The 22,590-nt window shown below is 45.5% G+C and overlaps 4 protein-coding genes across 4 annotated transcripts in view; 1 reads left to right on the top strand and 3 right to left on the bottom strand.

Annotated features, from left to right (window-relative positions):
- The window catches only part of LOC309549119 (uncharacterized protein), a 2,919,967-nt gene that overhangs the window by 1,989,963 nt on the left and 907,414 nt on the right, over positions 1–22,590 (top strand). The window lies entirely within an intron of this gene.
- The window catches only part of LOC309549117 (uncharacterized protein), a 4,285,597-nt gene that overhangs the window by 3,466,254 nt on the left and 796,753 nt on the right, over positions 1–22,590 (bottom strand).
- LOC309549121 (uncharacterized protein) overlaps positions 1–22,590 on the bottom strand; it is a 236,492-nt gene that overhangs the window by 92,604 nt on the left and 121,298 nt on the right. The gene's annotated exons all lie outside the window — the stretch shown is intronic.
- Positions 72–22,510, bottom strand: LOC309548647 (uncharacterized protein; the record flags this gene model as incomplete). Its single annotated transcript, XM_082248616.1, has 5 exons — positions 72–519; positions 928–1,025; positions 1,142–1,265; positions 1,352–1,479; positions 22,462–22,510. 5 exons carry the CDS (start codon positions 22,508–22,510, stop codon positions 316–318), a joined length of 603 nt encoding a protein of 200 aa, XP_082104742.1. The 3' UTR covers positions 72–315.

The following is a 22,590-nucleotide window of genomic DNA, read 5'->3' as shown; positions in this document are numbered from 1 at the left end:
CCAACACAGCCAGCAAATAACAGAGCAAGTAACCCTGGGAGAATTGTTCTGTCATATTTTGCTAGACCCCGGCATGGGGCAGAAGACCCAAAAAACATACCCCAGGTGCCTAGGTCTAGTAATGCCTATGGTGAAAATGAACATTTTGCTGCCAGCTGAACCCCAGAATCTCCATAAATCCAGTCTAGAGACATAAATTGTGTCAGCAGCACAGAGAAGGAAGATTATCCGAGAGAAATACAGGAATACAGGACGGGGAACACAGCTCAGGAAAGTGACCAGGGGATTACAGACTGATATCACCCAGTCCCCGCCCTACTCTGGACCAATCAGTGAGCAGTATGGGTGGAGGAATGTATTTAGTGTTAATGACCCACCTGTGCTGATCTCTGTAGGAGTGTCCTCCTCTATAAATGTCCCCGTTATTCCATCCTCCTCCATAGACTGCTGATCATCCCTCACATACGTCTCTTCTTCTTCTGCTTTAACCTCAAATTCTATATCGATTGGATCTCCACTCTAAACCAAGAAAATGAGAGAAAATATCATCTGTAAAATATAAGATTTATTATTGTGACATCACATAAAAATACACACATTGTCTCCATGAGTCTGTGTTTTATAATCTCTGTCTCACCAACCTTGTAACATTGAGGGATGGTGTGACCTTCCTGTGTGGAATCCCGGGAATACAGAGGACGGGGACATCTCTCTGGTGGGTTCCTGGTATTAGGTGGCTCCATCATATCCTTGTGTCCTTCTGAAAACTCCTCCATCACTCCATACTCCTCATCCTCCTCTTTATACTCTTCTTTAACATCAATATTATCATCCCCGAGGTTTCCACTCTGAATATATAATACAACATTCATTGTAACAAACATGCTGTGTATAAACCAGAACTACCAATAATTGCCACTCATCTACCTGATGAAGGTGAGGGATGGTGTGACCTTCTTGTGTGGAATCCCGGGAATACAGAGGACGGGGACATCTCTCTGGTGGGTTCCCATTACTGGATCCATCTGTAGGAAACACACACACTGACTGAATACATTGTTTCTATGTGTTTATCAGATGATGGGGGATCTAGGTGGAGCCTCCGTACTGCTCTCTCCTTTACAATAAAGTCTCCTCTTACCCGGTGATGTGAGGGGCGGCTGATTCTCCATCATGACGTCCTTGTAGAGATCCTTGTGTCCTTCTAAATACTCCCACTCCTCCATGGAGAAATAGACAGTGACATCCTGACACCTTATAGGAACCTGACACACACAATGATACAGTCACCATCCAGACACATCCCTTGTCTGTTACTGGATAATGTCCCAGAATTCCCAGCACCGCTCACCTCTCCTCCATGATCTCTCTGGTGACTTCTAGAATCTTCTTTGTATTTCTCTATTCTATCGGGGAGGGAGGTGGAGGCAATGTGATGGTCATGCGATCTCCAGACTTCACAGGAGGAAAACTCTAGATCTGAACATAAATAGTAAAATCAAATGAAATTCCCAGAATCCTCCTCACCTCACCATTCAGGTTTCCATTTGATTAAAGCCCCACCTCAGACTGAGGTATAATTTACCCACACAGGACCCCCACACTACGCAGGGTAAAAAGCTTGTTGCAGGCATTCTGACATCATTACATACAACGCAGGACCAACAGTCCCACTTTGCTAATGAGGATGCCAAGGGTCCGCCCACATCCTAAGAGAGGAGAAGAATAAGCTAGATGGAGGGACATTGGGGGAGGAGCTGTGAGGTCAGTGTGATGTCATAGGACATATAGACTCGGGATGGAGGGACATTTGGATGGGGAGATTTGAGTGGCCCTATATATGAGGATCCTGTGCTAACCAAGTCATTGTTCCCGGGTGCCTCCCACTTCTAAAATAAAGAGTGAACTTTGACCTTTACCATACAGAAATCTGTGAAAGTAAGCTCTCATGTGAGCAGGTGACGTGCGGAGGAACGGAGTGTAAATAGCAGACAATTTTCTCCAGAGTTCCTAATGGTGGGGATGGATTTTGCTGCATGCTGGTGCCAAGTTTCCACCCCCCGGGGTCACTGCAGGGGTGGAGAAAAGCTGTGTAAGAGGATATGGAGGAGAGATGAGGAGGAGATCCAGGAATCGGGATAAAGGTCAGGACAAGCAACAGACGAGCGCATCCAAGAGATGAAGCCGGGGTCACTACACAGAAAATCAATCCAAGGAAACAACAGGCAGGAGGAGGAATAGCAAGAAGGAGCTCAGAGACAAATGAGAATATTGCTCAGCCAATGGGAGATTATCTTAGCATGACTTACATGATGGGGGAGGGGAGGAAGTCACTTAAGGTGACCATAGATACATGGAAATTCAGCTGGTTCAGCAGGGATCGGTCACATTTCCATCCATGTGTGGTCAACTTTGGAAGCAAGATATATTAATCATCAACTGATCCCCTTGAAGGGGTTAATCTACTTATTACCTCTTCTGCCCCCAGATCCTGCAGTGTCTCCCTCTACGTTCTATGGAACGTCCTCTTTACCTAACATCACTTCCTGTCTGTATTCCATAGAGACTTCCTGTCTGGGTAGAGGTGAGATCACCACCTTGTGGAGCTCAGAGGAACTGCAGCCCTGAGAACCGTCTGGTAGTGTGAACACGGCCTTGTGCTGTGTGTGTATGTACTGTATATCCTTCCCCTTTCTCTCCTCCCTGAGTGTGTATGAAGAGGCGGAGCTCCTGCTGGAACAGCGGTCGGAGGAGGAAGCCGAGTCTAGGAGGGAGACTGACAGAAAGCGCAGCAGACTTGCAGGAGTGAGCGAGGAGGATCCAGTTCCTTTGCCATCGGAGGTGAGGAGAGTGTGAAGGATGTTTGTGACTCTGGTAGCTGAAAAGCTGGGAGTCATATTGCTCTGGTGAGTGGGGAAGCACTACTAAGGGGGCGCCCTCACCATCACGTGTGTAAGAGGTGGAAGAAGGCGTGGCTACACTACAGCTGGCACAGTTTGGAGCACCGAGAACTTTCACACCTTATCAACTTTTCATTCATTTGTGGACTTTTTTTTAGCAATATAAATTCATTGAAGTAGATGCAAAGTGGAAGCAGTGGACTTGCAGAGAACACTATATTGAGTACACAATATTGTATGATTACATGAATTTGCACAGATTTTCACTTTATTTATTATAGCAGCAAATATTATAAGATTAAATAAATAGGTACAAAATGGAAACAGTGGATCTGCATGGAACAGCATCTTGAGCACAAAGCACTTTATGTTGTATATGAATTTTCACATGGTTCAGTTTCCTTAGATTATTGATAAACACCATAAGATAAATGAAGTATGTGTAAAGTGGAAACAGTAGATCTGAGGGAGAATATTATTCTGAGCCCCTAGCACTTTATATATGAATGTATCCACATATTTTAGTGTATTTGTGATAATTTATGTGCACACACAATAGGACAGCGCTGTGACACATAATGCTCTTCTAGTTGATAAAGGGAATCCTTACCTTTGTTACAGCAGCAGTCCGGTATAAGTTATTTTTGTAGGTATTTGAGTTGTTACACATAGCGCAGGTTTTTATCCATTTATATTGGTGACATAATTGCCCAAATCTGGGGATCAGGAGCCATTTCCACCCTTTACTCTCGGCTGGGGTTCTTTTTATCCATATAACAGATTTTCTACATGACTAAATCTGCAATCAATTTTACTGCAAAATCAAAGGGGACAAAATGTCTCCCCCCGAACAGTAATAACTGGATTTTTGTACTTACCGTAAAATCCTTTTCTCTGAAGTCCATTGACAGACGCAGCTCCATATATTCTTAGACCATTGGGTTATGCTTCTCCCATCAGGAATAGGACACTAGGCAGGAAAAAGCTTTACCACACCTATGGGGATGTCCCTGCAGGCATAACCCCACACACTCTGCTACAGCCCTCAGATTCACAGAAAGCAGTGTTTAGAAGACAAAAAAAAACCCCATTTCTCTCATAAGTAGAGGGGTGGGTGCTGCGTCTGTCGATGAAGTTCAGAGAAAAGGATTTAACGGTAAGTACAAAAATCCAGTTTTCTATCGTCCATTGACAGACGCAGCTCCATATCTTCTTAGACCATTGGGACGTCCCAAAGCAGTATATGCATGAGAGGTGGGAAAAACCAGGCAAAGAAGAACGAAATTCCCCAAAGGCTAAACTTAGCCAACCAGGTGACATGGAGCTCAACCAGGAACAACTGGAGCTCACCTAGAACACCCTCATAGAGAAGCAAAAAAAAAAAAAAGGTTCTCTTTTAAACAGCAGCCTGCCAAACCTTGCGACCAAAAGAGTCATCTGAAGATGCTAACGCGTTAACTTTGTAGAATTTTGTGAACGTATGCACAGACGACCAAGTTGCCGCCTTGCTAACTTGCATCACTGACGCCTGATGGCGAAAAGCCTAAGAAGCACTCAGTGCTCTAGTAGAATGCGCCTTCACAGGGAAAGGAGGAACCTGACCCTTCAGTGAATAAGCCTGAACAACCGTCTGCCTGATCCATCTGGATATGGTTGCAGCAGACGCAGCCAATCCTTTGCGAGGTCCCTCGGGAAGGACAAAAAGAGCCTCTGATTTTCTGAAAGACTCAGTGGCTGCCAGGTACACCCTGATCTACCGAACCACATCCAAAGAATGCAAGCCAATTTCCTTGGGATGCTTGGGCTTGGGACAGAGTGAAGGCAGCTCAATGTCTTCATTCAAATGAAAATCAGAAACCACCTTAGGAATAAAAGACTGATTAGGTCGGAGTACCACCTTATCTTTGTGGACCGCCAGATAAGGTGAGCGTCAAGACAATGCCGCCAATTCTGATACTCTGCGGGCAAAAGTGATAGCCACCAAAAAGGCAACCTTCTGAGACAATAAAAGAAGAGATATCTCCCGAATGTTCTCAAAAGAAGGCTTTTTAAGAACAGAAATACCAAATTCAGATCCCACACAAGTAGCGGGGATCATCTCGGAGTAGCCATAAGGCGCACTCCCTGAATGAAAGTGCGAATCAAGGCATGCATAGCTAACGGGCGTTGGAAATATATAGCCAAAGTCGACACTTGGCCCTTGATAGTGCCCAAAGCCAGCCTCTGTTCAACCCCTTTTTGTAGAAAGGCCAAAACCCTAGCTATTGAAAACAATCGAGGGTGCACCTTCAGCGATTCACACCATGAAATGTACGATTTCCACGTACGATGATATATCTTCCTGGAGTTCAACTTCCTGGCCTTCAATAGCCACAGAGTCAGAAAGCCATGACGTTAAAGCGAGCGACTGTAAATCAGGATGGAAGATCGGCCCTTGAGACAGCAGATCTTCCCTGAGAGGAGGTCTCCAAGGAGCATCGGTGACCAACCTTACCAGGTCTGCGTACCAAGACCGGTGAGGCCAGCCTGGGGCCACCAGAATGACCGGAATCTCTTCCACCTCTATCCTGCGTAGAAGGCTCAGCAGGAGTTTCAGCGGAGGAAAGGCATAAATCCTTGTCCAGTTTCCCTGGCCCCTATTGCCAGAATATTGCAGGAGTGACTCATAGACCCTTGCTAGATAGTGAGCTGGGGTGGGGTTTGTTATTGTTAAGTACCTGTATCCCATTGTTTCTATTGTTTCTGTCTGCCTTAAGATCAACTTGTTATGGGATGTATATGTGTCTGTGAATTGGCTGCTAAGGGGGAGGGGGGATTGTCCCACAGTGTATATCTCTTTGTGCCTGTGTGTGAATAAACAGGCCTCCTTACTTTCAAAGTAGGGCTGTTGGACCTGCATTGTATGTAATATCAGAAATAAAGTTTAAATAAAAAGATAAATATATATATATTTCAATCTAGTAGTAAACAACTACTAGATATATAAAGTGCAGTGGTGGTATAAAGAGAAAACCACTGTAGAGAACTATCTAATCAAATTATAGATGCAGATCAATAATACCAATAATAATATAGCTTGCTTCAATTGCTTTTCCACTACTGATGCTGCCAACCACTTCATTATTCACATCAAGTGTCATACGTTTTGTGGGTACTTTCCGTATCTCTAATTACTTCATGAAGACTAATTGTCTGTGCAGCATTGATGCTCCCTTTCCTTCTGGATCCCATATTGCTCAATAGTATCTCTGTTCATCGGGACCAAACTTCCACTGAATTTTATGAGGAATGCTCTATATCACACACTGTTTTATTTTAGCATGACAATGTCGGATTAATCACTACCTTATGGTAGTATGCACTGCTTGATTTACACCCTTGAGGATCAACACTTGTAACTCCCTTGTGGAGCAGTTGATACCCTGCACAACCACTCGGGAGTACATCATACATGTTAGTGCACTCTGGATTGGTCTTCAGTTTGGACATTTTTTAACCATTGTCACATTTTATGTGATGTTATTTATGCTGTTTGGTGGAGGTGATGTTCTAATCTCATTCATGTGTTCCATAGTCAGGGAATTTTTCTATCAATAAAGTTTTTTACTAGTTACATAATGGGCCTATTCCATTTCGGCCGAAAATGGGTTAAAGATGCCGAAATTAATGATGGCTGCAGTGGGCACAGCCCAGGTTTGAAAAGTCCCGCCTCCCGGTGGTGTCACTACTACGACTATGTGTATAAATGAACTAACACACCGGGTGGGCGGGCGAGCGGCCGCTAATAGCTATAACTAAGTGAGCCCTTCACTACCCTGTCAGGCGGGTATCTCCGCTGAGTGTGAGAGAAGAATTCTACCAGCAGAAATCACATTTACCGATAAGCTGTAACCAGTGGTGGGATTCAACCGGTTTGCACCGGTTCCATAGAAACGGTTACTAACTTTCTGCAAGTTTGCAGAACCTGCTGAATCCCCCTGCGCGTCCGAGCGCAGTACAATTGAATGTCCCGCACTCGGACCGCAGCCGCAGACGTGACGGCCAGGGAGCGGAGCAGTGCGCCCCGACCCGCCCATTCTGTGACAATAGCGAATGAGAATTTGCTATTGTCACACGGATCCTCCTCCTGGCCAATCAGGGAGCGGGTCCTCCCGCTTCCTGATTGGCCGAAAGGCAAACACCGTGCCATTGGTCGAGGAAGAGGCGCCGCGGGAGGACTGAAGACTCGGAGACGCGGGGAGCCGGGGACTGAAGTGAAGCTGCGAGACCGTCCATGAGGTAAGTGCGGGGGGATCGCTGGCACTCTGCAATCATTGGGGGCAATGCTGTGGCTGGTGCTCTGCAATCATTAGGGGCAATGCTGTGGCTGGCGTTCTGCAATCATTAGGCGCAATGCTGTGGCTGGCACTCTGCAATCATTAGGGGCAATGCTGTGGCTGGCGCTCTGCAATCATTAGGAGCAATGCTGTGGCTGGCACTCTGCAATCATTAGGGGCAATGCTGTGGCTGGCACTCTGCAATCATTAGGGGCAATGCTGTGGCTGGCACTCTGCAATCATTGGGGGCAATGCTGCGGCTGGCACTCTGCAATGATTGGGGGCAATTCTGTGGCTGGCACTCTGCAACCATTAGGGGCAATGCTGTGGCTGGCACTCTGCAATCATTAGGGGCAATGCTGTGGCTGGCACTCTGCAGTCTTTGGGGGCAATGCTGTGGCTGGCACTCTGCAATCATTAGGGGCAATGCTGTGGCTGGCACTCTGCAATCATTGAGGGCAATGCTGTGGCTGGTGCTCTGCAATCATTGGGCATTGGGGGCAATGCTGTGGCTGGCACTCTGCAATTATTGGGGGCAATGCTGTGGCTTGCACTCTGCAATCATTGGGGACAATGCTGTGGCTGGCACTCTGCAATCATTGGGGGCAATGCTGTGGCTGGCACTCTGCAATCATTGGGGGCAATGCTGTGGCTGGCACTCTGCAATCATTAGGGGCAATGTTGTGGCTGGCACTCTGCAATCATTGGGGGCAATGCTGTGGCTGGCACTCTGCAATGATTGGGGGTAATGCTTTGGAACTCTGCAATGCTTGGGGGCAATGCTGTTGCACTCTGCAATGATTGGGGGCAATGCTGTGGCTGGCACTCTGCAATGATTGGGGGCAATGCTGTGGCACTCTGCAATGATTGGGGGGAATGCTGTGGTCACTGTGCATTGAAAGGGGGCACGCTGGTCTCTCTGCATTGAAAGGGGGGCACGCTGGTCACTGTGCATTGAAAGGGGGGCACGCTGGTCACTGTGCATTGAAAGGGGGGCACGCTGGTCACTGTGCTTTGAAAGGGGGCACGCTGGTCACTGTGCTTTGAAAGGGGGCACGCTGGTCACTGTGCATTGAAAGGGGGCACGCTGGTCACTGTGCATTGAAAGGGGGCACGCTGGTCACTGTGCTTTGAAAGGGGGCACGCTGGTCACTGTGCATTGAAAGGGGGCACGCTGGTCACTGTGCATTGAAAGGGGGCACGCTGGTCACTGTGCATTGAAAGGGAGCACACTGGTCAAAGTCGGAACTGGTTACTAAAATTTTTGAATCCCACCACTGGCTGTAACCCTGGAAAGGCTTTTATAAGGGACACCTATGGATGATTTTAGGCTCCGTAGTTTGTCACAGGCGTGTGCAATTTTTATTCTTCACATGTTTGGTATCAATTTATTTGACACAACATTACATTTTATATCTTACCGATAAAATGGGTATTATATTGTATTTATGTGCACTAAATTTTGTGTATTATTTCCTGACAATTTGATGTGACAAAAAAATCCCCAATTTATTCCCCAGGGTCTCTGCTTTTGGAATATATTTCATGTTTGGGGGTTTGAAGTCATTTTATAGCAAAAAAAAAAAAAAAAGAATTGTTAATTTGTACATGGATGTGAAAAATGTCCTAGACAGCAAGAGGTTAAATAAATGAGAAATATATATGGACGTTTTACAATGTAAATAAAATGCAGATTTGTAATTGTTGGTATTTTTATAACAATATCAGTGCTGTTGGTATTTTTATAACAATATCAGTGCAGTTCCAATTCTCTCCAACAACAAAAAATGGAATAGTCACATGTCACATATTATCTCTAATAGAGACTGAAGGTTTGTCGGGAAACACTGCCACCGTACGACCAATTTTATAACTGTAGCCGCCTATATTGCTGGGAAACACTGCCACCGTGTGGCTAACTTTATAACTGCAGCTCGGCTGTATTGCTGGGAAACACTGCCACTGTGTGGTCAATTTTGTAACTGCAGCTTGTCTGTATTGCTGGGAAACACTGCCACCGTGTGGCCAATTTTATAACTGCAGCCACCTATGTTGCCGAGAAACACTGCCACCGTGTGGCTAACTTTATAACTGCAGCTCGGCTGTATTGCTGGGAAACACTGCCACTGTGTGGTCAATTTTGTAATTACAGCTCGGCTGTATTGCCGAGAAACACTGCCACCGTGTGGCCAATTTTAGAATTGCAGCTCAGCTGTATTGCCGGAAAACACTGCCAACATGTGGCCAATTTTATAACTGCAGCTCGTCTGTATTGTCGGGAAACACCGCCACCGTGTGGCCAATTTTGTAATTGCAGCTCGGCTGTATTGCCAGGAAACACTGCCACCATGTGGCAAATTTTGTCATTGCAGCTCGGCTGTATTGCCGGGAAACACTGCCACCGTGTGGCCAATTTTGTAATTGCAGCTCGTCTGTATTGCTGGGAAACACTGCAACTGTGTGGTCAATTTTGTAACTGCAGCCACCTATATTGCCGGGAAACACTGCCACCGTGTGGCCAATTTTAGAATTGCAGCTCGGCTGTATTGTCGGGAAACACCGCCACCGTGTGGCCAATTTTGTAATTGCAGCTCGGCTCTATTGCCGGGAAACACTGGCACCATGTGGCAAATTTTGTCATTGCAGCTCGTCTCTATTGTTCGGGAAACACTGCCACCGTGTGGCCAATTTTGGAATTGCAGCTCGGCTGTGTTACTGGGAAACACTGCCACCGCGTGGCCAATTTTGTCATTTCAGCTCGGCTGTATTGCCAGGAAACACTGCCACCGTGTGGCCAATTTTGTCATTGCAGCTCGGCTGTATTGCCAGAATACACTGCCACCGTGTGGCCAATTTTGTAATTACAGCTCGCCTGTATTGCCGGGAAACACTGCTACCATGTGGCCAATTTTATAACTGCAGCTCGGCTGTATTGCTGGGAAACACTGCCACTGTGTGGCCAATTTTGTAATTGTAGCTCGCCTGTATTGCCGGGAAACACTGCCACTGTGTGGTCAATTTTGTAACTGCAGCTCGCCTGTATTGCCGGGAAACACTGCCACCGTGTGGCCAATTTTGTAACTGCAGCTCGGCTGTATTGTTGGGAAACACTGCCACCGTGTGGCCAATTTTGTATTTGCAGCTCGGCTGTAGTATTGCCGGGAAACACTGCCATCGTGTGGCCAATTTTGTAATTGCAGCTCGGCTGTATTGCTGGGAAACACTGCCACTGTGTGGTCAATTTTGTAACTGCAGCCACCTATATTGCCGGGAAACACTGCCACCGTGTGGCCAATTTTGGAATTGCAGCTCGGCTGTATTGCCGGGAAACACTGGCACCCTGTGGCTAATTTTGTCATTGCAGCTCGTCTGTATTGTTCGGGAAACACTGCCACCGTGTGGCAAATTTTGTCATTGCAGCTCGGCTGTGTTACTGGGAAACACTGCCACCGTGTGGCCAATTTTGTCATTTCAGCTCGGCTGTATTGCCGGGAAACACTGCTACCATGTGGCCAATTTTATAACTGCAGCTCGGCTGTATTGTTGGGAAACACTGCCACCGTGTGGCCAATTTTGTATTTGCAGCTCGGCTGTATTGCCGGGAAACACTGCCACCATGTGGCCAATTTTATAACTGCAGCTCGGCTGTATTGCTGGGAAACACTGCCTCTGTGTGGCCAATCTTGTAATTGTAGCTCGGCTGTATTGTTGGGAAACACTGCCACCGTGTGGCCAATTTTGTAACTGCAGCTCGGCTGTATTGTTGGGAAACCCTGCCACTGTGTGGTCAATTTTGTAACTGCAGCTCGGCTCTATTGCCGGGAAACACTGCCACCGTGTGGCCAATTTTGGAATTGCAGCTCGGCTCTATTGCCGGGAAACACTGGCACCATGTGGCAAATTTTGTCATTGCAGCTCGTCTCTATTGTTCGGGAAACACTGCCACCGTGTGGCCAATTTTGGAATTGCAGCTCGGCTGTGTTACTGGGAAACACTGCCACCGCGTGGCCAATTTTGTCATTTCAGCTCGGCTGTATTGCCAGGAAACACTGCCACCGTGTGGCCAATTTTGTCATTGCAGCTCGGCTGTATTGCCAGAATACACTGCTACCGTGTGGCCAATTTTGTAATTACAGCTCGCCTGTATTGCCGGGAAACACTGCTACCATGTGGCCAATTTTATAACTGCAGCTCGGCTGTATTGCTGGGAAACACTGCCACTGTGTGGCCAATTTTGTAACTGCAGCTCGCCTGTATTGCCGGGAAACACTGCCACCGTGTGGCCAATTTTGTAACTGCAGCTCGGCTGTATTGTTGGGAAACACTGCCACCGTGTGGCCAATTTTGTAACTGCAGCTCGGCTGTATTGTTGGGAAACACTGCCACCGTGTGGCCAATTTTGTATTTGCAGCTCGGCTGTAGTATTGCCGGGAAACACTGCCATCGTGTGGCCAATTTTGTAATTGCAGCTCGGCTGTATTGCTGGGAAACACTGCCACTGTGTGGTCAATTTTGTAACTGCAGCCACCTATATTGCCGGGAAACACTGCCACCGTGTGGCCAATTTTGGAATTGCAGCTCGGCTGTATTGCCGGGAAACACTGGCACCATGTGGCAAATTTTGTCATTGCAGCTCGTCTGTATTGTTCGGGAAACACCGCCACCGTGTGGCCAATTTTGTCATTTCAGCTCGGCTGTATTGCCGGGAAACACTGCCACCGTGTGGCCAATTTTAAAACTGCAGCTCGGCTGTATTGCTGGGAAACACTGCCACCGTGTGGCCAATGTTGTAAGTACATAATTGTGACACCTCTGAGCTGGAATTGCAGTCCAGGAAGTAATTGCTGACCCTGAATGCTATATGAACAGAGATGGCTCCATCCACCCAATGAATACAATGTCAGGAGGAGTACTGTGATATCTTTAGAGGTTATAAATACTTGGAAATGTCACAAGGACATACATGCACCTAACATGAAAAAATAAATTCTGATTCTGGGTCCACTTTGAAGCGACTCACTAAAAAGGCAAGCCTAAAAAAAAAAAAAAAAATAATTACCACTCTATGCTGCCGAGCTTCTTTGTCTTTCTTTAGCATCCAGCACACTTCCAGGAGTGCACCCCCTGCTGTTCTTGTTGTCTTCTGGCTCCTGCACCATTAAAAGTCACAGTAGTGACATCGGGGCCAATGGAAGGGGTGGCACAGTGCCGCGGGGTTCCTGGAAGTATGCCGGATTTGGTGACATAGGGGCCAATGGAAGGGGTGGCACAGTGCCGTGGGGTTCCTGGAAGTTTGCCGAATTTGGTGACATAGGGGCCAATGGAAGGGGTGACACAGTGCCGCGGGGTACCTGGAAGTATGGCGGATTTGGTGACATAGGGGCCAATGGAAGGGGTGGCACAGTGCCGCGGGGTTCCTGGAAGTTTGTCGGATTTGGTGACATAGGGGCCAATGGAAGGGGTGACACAGTGCCGTGGGGTACCTGGAAGTATGCTGGATTTGGTGACATAGGGGCCAATGGAAGGGGTGACAAAGTGCCGTGGGGTACCTGGAAGTATGGCGGATTTGGTGACATAGGGGCCAATAGAAGGGGTGGCACAGTGCCGCGGGGTTCCTGGAAGTATGCCGGATTTGGTGAAATAGGGGCCAATAGAAGGGGTGGCACAGTGCCGTGGGGTTCCTGGAAGTATGCCGGATGTGGAAGCGTCTTCAGCAAGCTTATCTTTTGCAGACAGCGGAGTTCAGTGGCGCCCCCCAAAGGGTAAGTGATAATGATTTTCTTTACAGGCTGAATTTGGCTGCATTTTGTTAACCTCCTGGTGGCCCTTTAAGTGGGTGTCAGCATTGGGAGGTGGCTTCCTGATTACACAATCGCTGTGATTAGCTGTCACAGTGGTCACACAATTGGAAGTCCATCCCCGTGGCTCCCGACCACAAAGATAGATTGGGAGCTGTCAGTGACAGCTCAGTCAGGGTACTGGGAGAACACAGCGAGTGTGCGCTCAGCACAGAATCAGAGCTGCAAGGACGCACATGTGGGGTGGCTTGGCCTTGTGTTGCCGGTGGAATACCATGGAGTTCTGTGATCAGAGGAGAGCTGGACCTGTGATCCCCCCCCCCCCCCCATTCATGTTTACCACACACCTCCAGCTTCAGAGGTCAGATGCTGGCGGAGCACAGAGCACGTTTGTAAAACACATAAATGTGTATTTTTTTCTTTTTACAGGGCATTCCTCAGATATTTTAAGTCCCCATTTTCACTTTGTTGCACGTTGTTGCACTATGCGCATAGGGCAGCCAATTTACACCAATCAGCCATACATTTATAACCACTGAGAGGTTCAATGAATACCATTGGTTATCTTGTTACAGTGGCATCTGACAATTTGGTGGGATTTATTAGGCAGCAGGTAAACATGTTGTCCCTGAAGTTGATGTGTTGAAAGCAATAAAATGGGTATCACAGTTTGCTGTGTATGGAGCTGTGAAGCCGCAGACCAGTCAAGGTGCTGACCCATCTCCACAGACAAAAGTGTCTACAATGGGCATGTGAGCATCAGAACTGGACTACAGAGCAATGGAAGAAGGTGGCCTGGTCTGATGGATCACATTTTCTTTTACATCATGTGGATGGCCTGGGTTGTGTGTGCGTCACTTGCCTACCTGGGAAAGAGGTGGCACCAGGATGCAGTATGGGAAGAAGGTAAGGTGGCAGAGGCTGTGCGATGCTTTGTTCCGTTCTGCAGGGAATCCCTGGGTCCTGCAATTCATGTAGATGTTACTTTATATATACGACTTACCTAAACATTGCTGCCGACCAATACACCCCTTCATGGAAAGGGTATTCAATGATGGCAGTGGCCCCTTTCTGCAGGATAATGTGGTTGAAGAATGGTATGAGAAAGACAGAAGTCTTTGTTAGAAAGTTTTTGTATGTTTAATTAAGAAATCATTTATAGCAGAGAGGGATTTGAGACTGAATGAGAGAGAGAGCCTGCTTGTGTCTGTCCAGATTCCTCACCCCCTCCCTTCATGTTTGTGTAGAAAGGGAGGCAGAGAAATGATTGTGCCTGTCTGTGAAGCCTGTGAACATCTGAGAAATGAGTCATATACTCTAACATGTGATGTTTAAAAGAAGGTGATGTGAAAAAACTTTGCAAGGTAAAGGAAGTTTTTTTTATATATGTAGCGCCCTCCTAGGTCAGGTGCTGTAAATGAGGTAAATTTAGTTGTTGGCTCGCTGTTAGAAGTGGAGACATGATTGTGTTTTTCCTTCGCTGAGTTCTGTAGATGCCGGCTTCTCTGTCTCCCCTGTCTTTCCAGAACTTTATAGAAACATAGTAAGCAGGAGAGGGCGGGGTCTAAACTGGTCCTGAATACAGCCCCAGCCAATCCCTGGATGAGAAGAATGGCCATCAGAAATACTGGAATATGGGAAATACCAAACATTTGTGTGATGATTGGTACTCATGTAAGAGCCCATTCACACTAGCACGACTTGTGAGGCGACTTGTGTAGCCCCAGGTCGCTTGACATAACAAAAGCAATGTTAATCAATCAGTGCCGTCTTAATTGGCACTACTGAAGTCGCTCCGACTTCAGAAAAGGGTCCTGTACTACTTTGAGGCGACCTGTGATCCGACTGTCCCATATACTTCAATGGGAGTCGCCTCCTTATCTTAATTGAAGCGACTTGTTATCAGACTTTCCAGGAAGAAGAAAGAGATTAGCCAGGCATTCCCCACAGACAAAGTTGCCTGTCTCTTCAAAGTAGTGCACAAGTCTCTTCCAAGTCTCTTCCAAGTCTCTAAACAAGTCTCTTGAAGTCACTGGGCGACTTTCTGGTCATGGAAGTGTGAACCGGCTCTGTTCCCGATAACAAAACCCATACTTTGTTGTGCAGTTTGCGTCAATACAAAATGAATGGGCACAAATCGCACTGCAAAGAATCGCATGTGATTCAAACAGGAATGTAGTTCGACTGCTCCTGTGTGTGTATAGAAAGGAAAAAACGCCATCTAGTGGGCAGTTTAAGAAATTATAGAACGCACAGTACATATCTGGCCACATGCAAAATAATCTACATAGGTATCCCGGTCCGCCGATAATAGGAAATAAGGGCTGCTGGAGGTGCTCACAGGGTTGGAGGAGATGTAGAGATGGTCCACCCCAAAGCTGACATCACTTCCACCGGTATTGGTGAGTACTTGACTGTAAGTATCAGTACTCGTACTCGCTTAAAAAAACGGTATTGGTGCAACCCTATGATCAGTGGTAATGACTATACACTGTCACTGTACTAACCGGCTGGGAAAGGGTTAAGATCGAGGGGCAATCAAAGGGTTAACTGTGTGCCTAAGAATGTGTTAAAGTAGAACTATAGGCAAAACTTTCTTTCTCATTTTGAATAGAGTAAGAAAGGGTGATAACTCCTGTCAGATTGTTTTTTGCCATCTGTGCCCCATTTGGGGGGATTTACTTTCACTTCCTGTCCCAGAGCCAAACAGGAAGTGAGATAAAATACATGCAAATGAAGGGAGTTCCTTGGGGACAACCCAAAATTTAGGATTTTTATTACATTCAATGATAATGGTAAACAGGAAAAACAGAGAGGGTGACTCTCCCTAATGGGGACACAGGCAGCAATAAAAACTTACAGGGGTGCTAATCCCTCTCCCTCTATATAAAACTAAAAAAAGTTTTGCCTTTAGTTATAAATGAATGTGTATAATGTGTTCTGATTGTTACTATAAATCAATGTGTTTCTTTTCCATGCTTTGCAGGGAGAAGGAACAAAGGGATCATTCCCACTGTGCAGGGCCTGGTTTTGATGACAGAGCTCTGGGCTGTGATTGGATATAACTGACATGCTGTGTCTAATCACAGTGGGGGTTGGGACTGGGATGCACACGCACGCCTCCTAAAACCCTGAAGAGGCCAGCAATGTACAAGTACATTGCTCTGCATGCACGGGTTGCCTGTTCGATGTACATTGCGGGCGGGACATCCATAAGCAGTACAATCTGTTATTTGTAGGAACCATGCCTAATTAAGTAATTGTATGAGTATGATCTCTCGGTTATTTGTAGGAACCATGCCTGATGAAGTCACTGTATGAGTGTGAGCTCTGTTATTTGTAGGAACCATGCCTGATGAAGTCATTGTATGAGTGTGAGCTCTCAGTTATTTGTAGGAACCATGCCTGATGAAGTCATTGTACGAGTACAGACTCTCAGATATTTGTAGGAACTGTGCCTGATGAAGTCATTGTATGAGTACAATCTCTCAGTTATTTGTAGGAACCATGCCTGATGAAGTGATTGTAGGAGTACAATCTCTCAGTTATTTGTAGGAACCATGCCTGATGAAGTCACTGTATGAGTATGATCTCTCAGTTATTTGTAGGAACCATGCCTGATGAAGTCACTGTATGAGTACGATCTCTCAGTTATTTGTAGGAGCCATGCTTGATGAAGTCATTGTATGAGTACGATCTCCCAGATATTTGTAGGAGCCATGCCTGATGAAGTCTTTGTATGAGTACAATCTCAGTTATTTGTAGGAGCCATGCCTGATGTAGTCATAAGAGTACTATCTCTCAGTTATTTGTAGGAGCCATGCTTGATGAAGTCACTGTATGAGTACTATCTCTCAGTTATTTGTAGGAGCCATGCTTGATGAAGCCATTGTATGAGTACGATCTCTCAGTTATTTGTAGGAGCCATGCCTTATTAAGTCATTGTATTAGTACGATCTTTCAGTTATTTGTAGGAACCATGCCTGATGAAGTCATTGTATAAATATGATCTCTCAGATATTTGTAGGAACAATGCCTGATGAAGTCATTGTATGAGTACGATCTCTCTGTTATTTGTAGGAACCATGCCTAATAAGTCATTGTATGAGTATGATCTCTCAGTTATTTGTAGGAACCATGCCTGATGAAATCATTGTATGAGTACGAACTCCCAGTTATTTGTAGCAACCATGCCTGATGAAATCATTGTACGAGTATGATCTCTCAGTTATTTGTAGGAACCATGCCTAAGTCATTGTATGAATATGATCTCTCAGTTAATTGTAGGAACCATGCCTGATTAAAGTCATTATATGAGTACGATCTCTCAGTTATTTGTAGGAACCATGCCTGATGAATTCATTGTACGAGTGCGATCTCTTTTAGATATTTGTAGGATCCATACCTGATGAAGTCAATTAAGGAGTGGATTTCTAAAATAAATTGTTGGAAGACTGTGACAAGCATTCATTCCACCATTACAAATTCTTTTTTTTTTTTTTGCATTAAATTTTTTATTGAAAATTTTTCAAAAATACAACATGTAGTATTACAATAACTGAACACTGAGGCATATACCTCTTAAAGTGAATATACAAGGGATTGATGGTGGATGTAATAGCCATCGTACAAAAGACTAGAGGAGTCAGCAATGTAGGCTAAGGCATTACAAGAAGAGGGGGGGGGGGAAGGGGGCAAGGTAGATGGGAGGGGGGGGGTAAGTAACATCAAGCAGATGAGTAAATAACAGAGAACAAATAAACTATTAAACTTAAAAAAAAACGAAAAGGTCAGCAATTAGGTGAATAAGTCAGATAGGCACTATATAATTACTGCGATATGCTTCAAACAGCATTACCAATACTTGCAGTCCATGTGTTCCATAATTGCCAATGTAGGTCAAACCGGTGCCCCCACCCCTTCTATGGGCTAATATGCTCTCGTACCCATAACTCTTCCTCACCATTGTAATAATCTCAGATGCATTAGGTGCTTAATTCGATTTCCACTGTCTAGTGATGAGGTTCCTAGCTGCTAGGAGGATATGTGTAACCGTCCTTTGACAGACTCTAGGGAACTTATCTATCCCTATGTTCAGGATTGCCAATGCAGGAGAGGGGCGGGTAAGGACTCCAGTCACTGCAGATATAGTAGCGAAAACCTTATTCCAAAAGCTCATTAGGTGTTTGCAAGACCAGAATACATGTTTAAGGTGAGCTACTTTCCCGCAACCTCTCCAGCATAGTGGCGAGTAGACCTGCATGAATTTAGAAAGGCGGTATGGGGTAAGATACCCCAGCGTAGGGTTATTTTGTGGAATAATTCCCAATGATTCACGCAAGATGACGCTTGCCTTACCGAGCGGAGAGCGCATTGCCACTGCTCATCAGAGAACGATTGTCCCAAATCCCCTTCCCATTTAACGAATGGAGCAGTTTTGCTGAATACCGTTTTTTGTTGGAGGGAGTTGTAGAATGTGGAGGTTCCCTTGGCGGAGCGTGTGGTCTCAAGCAGGAACATCCATCCCTGAGAGGGAAGAGAAATGTGGGGGGATGGTAGCGAATGCAGAAGGGAGGATATCCGCATGTATAGATATTGCTCTGTAGAGGGGAGTTGGTATTCTTTTTGTAGTTGTGGGAATGGTTTCAGGGAGTTTACAACTAAAATATCTGTTATGAGGGTGATCCCCCTGTCTTTCCAAACTTTTAGGGAGGAATGAGGCAAGAGTAACTCCAGTACACTAACCGGAATGGGTACTTTTGTGAACAAGGACAGGTGTAGGTCGAGAGAGGCAAATTCTCTCCACACCATCAGTGAGGCTTGTACCGATATGGGGACAGTTTCCAAGGGGAAATGTCTCCATACATCCACATGAAGAGCCGTCCGCAGGGGGAAGGGCGAGCAGAAATCAAATTCCATTTCACTCTACACAGTGCGATGCGCGGGGGATACCCAATGTCTAAGCTGTGCTAAGTGGGATGCTAGGAGATAATCTCTAATGTCTACCATTCCCATACCCCCTGCGGACCAATGTTTGATACAGAAGTAGTGGGCGCTCCTAGGCCTCTTTGCTCTCCACACCAGTCCCTTGAGCGTGGCATTGAGAGCGTGGAGATACTTGCGTGGGACAGGTATTAACAATGTTCTAAAGACATAAAGGATTTGGGGTAAGATAAGCATTTTGAATGCTGTGAGGTGTCCAGTCCAAGTTAATTCAGAGATGTTACGGCATTCTTGGGTTATTTTAGCAATCAATGGAGGAAAGTTAGCTTCGGCCAATTGGGAGACTTTGGGGGTAAATTGAATTCCTAGATACGGGATACTGGACTGTTTCCAAGAATAAGGATTTAGGCTTTGGAGTTTCAGGGAAAGTGCTGGAGGCACACCTAGTGGGAGAATCAGTGATTTAGTAAAATTGACTTTATAGTATGAAACCGAGCTAAAACGTTGTAACAGTGCATGTGTGGTGGCCAGGGAAGATTCTGGTTCTGTCAGAAAGATAATAATGTCATCAGCAAACAAATTGATGGTGTGGAGCTGAGTCTTAGTGCTGAACCGCGTAATCTCTGTAGAGAACCTGACCGCTGCAGCCAAGGGCTTGATGAGTAAGAAAAACAGTAGTGGAAGAAAAGCAGTTGCAAAGTATGGCTACAACGAGGGTGAGGTAAATTGAATCACATAGAGCTTTATTGAATGAAAAATTATTGGATAGAAGTTAAAACAACAGCATCAACATTGCACAGAGTGTAATGAGAGAATAACCAATCGACATAAAGATGAAACACTGTAAAAGGTCCTGTCTGATGAAAAATGGCGCCACTACGCTACAGACTCCACCCACCACCCCAATGACACATTGAAAAAACCAACATTCACTTGAAAATCAAAAAATATTCATGATAAAAATAAAGTTAATTGTAGTACTCTTGGAGTATGAACATAATATGTATGGATAAAGCCACCTCCAGTAGAAACATCCAGTTGGGGATATTTGAGCAAATTTTTGATGTAAAAGTTTTGGTTGGTGGTTATCAAAAGTCTCCGTATATGACCGTTAGGTGCAGGGTCCTCACGCCCATATGGTATACAAGGGCAATTGATGGCTCTACCACAAACTTCCTCTGGTAAATGGACATGTATTGGATGGCTGCACTTTCCAGATGAATCTTTAAACACAGAACACAGCAGTAGACACCATGTAAAGCGGCACGGACATATGACTAAAGCAGACAGACAGGCAAGCGAAGCAGGCAAACAAACAGATGGCTTAAACAGTGATTTGCATACCCGATCTGATATTCAACCAGTATATGTGTCTGAGCAGTCAGAGCGCTCTGCAGCTAAATGTCCTCTGGTCTGTAGATATTGCAGTCCGGGGTACAAGATTATGCTCACTGATAGACACACGTGGTATGTCTCCGACCGTTCAGTTAGCCTTCCATCTCTATAAATTTCACCAGGACAGGCATGTTTGCAAACATTTAGTAACAGGGACAGAGCCGGTTACTGACTGTATGGATAGTATGGATCCGTGTGATGTCTGCTTAGTACCGTCCGTCAATATGGAGGAGTTAGTCCAGTTGCATGTCCGGCCGTGGTGAGTCTGTTGAGGGGGCAAGCCTTAGTGTCCGCCAGAGAGCGTGGGAGCTTTTCCGTCTACCAAACAGGGCTTGGGCACCGAGCATCCGATCTGTGTACGCGGTCAATGTTTCAGATAGGGTGGAGGGTGGAGTCCGCAGGCGTAGTGGCGTGTGACGTCGACGCGTTTCGCGTGACGCAGCACGCTTCTTCAGGACGTAATTAGCGTCCATTACGTCAGTCCTTTAATACTAGGAGCTCAGCGATCATTGGGTAAAGACAGTCAGGCTCCCTGCTGACGTATTATCACCTAAACAGTGACCCCTAGTGGACTCGGGAGGGATCAACACTAAAAAGAAGCACATAGATTGTTACAAGCAAAATATATAACAACGTAATCAATACTATCATATATGGTTGTAGATAAACAGAATACCAGGTGATTAGGAGTTTATCTATGGATGGAGGGAGCAGAGGAATCCAGTTATCATTCTTACGAAAAGATAAGGAGAAGCATTTAAAGATCGGGGATTGCAATCATCTCCAGAAAAGAAGTATCAAGTGTGATGTAGGGAGGCAGTTCTTATCACATTTATTCCCTAGACCATAATCCAGGGATATTTTACAAGGCCTTAATACTCTTACATCATATCCACACTACCATACATGGAGTATACAATGGACATATACAACCCATATAGTATATAGCAGTATGTGTTACATTGGTGATCTATTATATAAGAAAACATAGCAGGGTTAGTGTATATGTCCAAGTATAACTATTCCAAAATTGTTGTTATTGATTCAAGAATATTTTCAGACTACACTCGGTGTTAAGGCCTTTGGGTATAAGAGTTCCTAGACGAAAAATCCAGGCTTTCTCCCTTTGAAGGAGAATCCTGTCATAGTCACCTCGTCTGGGTGAAAGATCAAGGGAAAAAAAGCCTTTAACTTTTAGGCCTTTAGGGTCACTATTATGTAGTTCTTTAAAATGAATGGCAAGGGGGGTGTCTTCATTGAGTCTAATGCTTTTGATGTGTTCGTTAATTCTTATGCGGAGCTGACGCTTTGTTTTCCCCACATAGAATTTGTTGCATGGGCATTGAATAGAGTAGAGGACTTTGCTAGTTCCACAGTTGATGAACCGCTAGGCCTATGGGAGGAGGAAACCATATACACTTCCTTGATGTACCTCAGCCATGTAAAAACATGGCTGAGGTACATTGATGATGTATTGGTTTTATGGACTGGCTCTAGGGGTGAATTGGATGAGTTCATGACTGAGCTCAACTCTAACCCTAGAAACATAAAACTTACATATATAGCAGATCCCCTTGAAATTTCTTTCCTTGATCTCAAAATCAAGATAAACCAAGGTTGCCTCTCTACTTCCACATTTCGAAAGGAAACTGCTGCAAACACGCTATTACGTGCAGACTGTTACCATCCTGGATCCCTGATTCGCGGAATCCCGGTAGGGCAATTCATCAGGGTCAAACGGATTTGTTCTGACCCTGTTGAATACCACCGGGAGGCTGCAAAGCTCTACTCCAGGTTCCGTGAGAGAGGATACTCTCACAGAACCCTTAGACGTGCGAAAAAATTGGCAGGTAAACGTACACGCCAAGAAATCCTTAATCCCATAAAGAAACAAAAATCAAAACAGGATAATTGCCCTAGATTGATCACCAAATTTGGTGGGCAATGGAATGAAGTAAAAACCATTCTAGAAAATCATTGGCACATTCTTAGAAGAGCGGGGAAAATAGGAGAGATAGTAGGACCCAGGCCCTTGTTGGTGGCAAAACGAGCAAGTAATCTGGGCGACCACTTGGTCCACTCAGAATTCCAAAAAAACACAAAACATACCTGGCTGACAGACCTTCCTCCTCTTAAAGGAATGTACCCCTGTGGCCATTGTGGCATTTGCAGGTTCGTGGAGAAAACTAATATCTTTACGAACTCAGAAGGTACCAGAACCTTTCTCATCCAGCGGTT

The sequence above is a fragment of the Pelophylax lessonae genome (assembly GCF_965119305.1).
Source record: "Pelophylax lessonae genome assembly, chromosome: 3".
NCBI lineage: Eukaryota > Metazoa > Chordata > Amphibia > Anura > Ranidae > Pelophylax > Pelophylax lessonae.
Note: the sequence above shows the minus strand (reverse complement) of the source record. Positions and strands in the feature narration are given on the sequence as shown.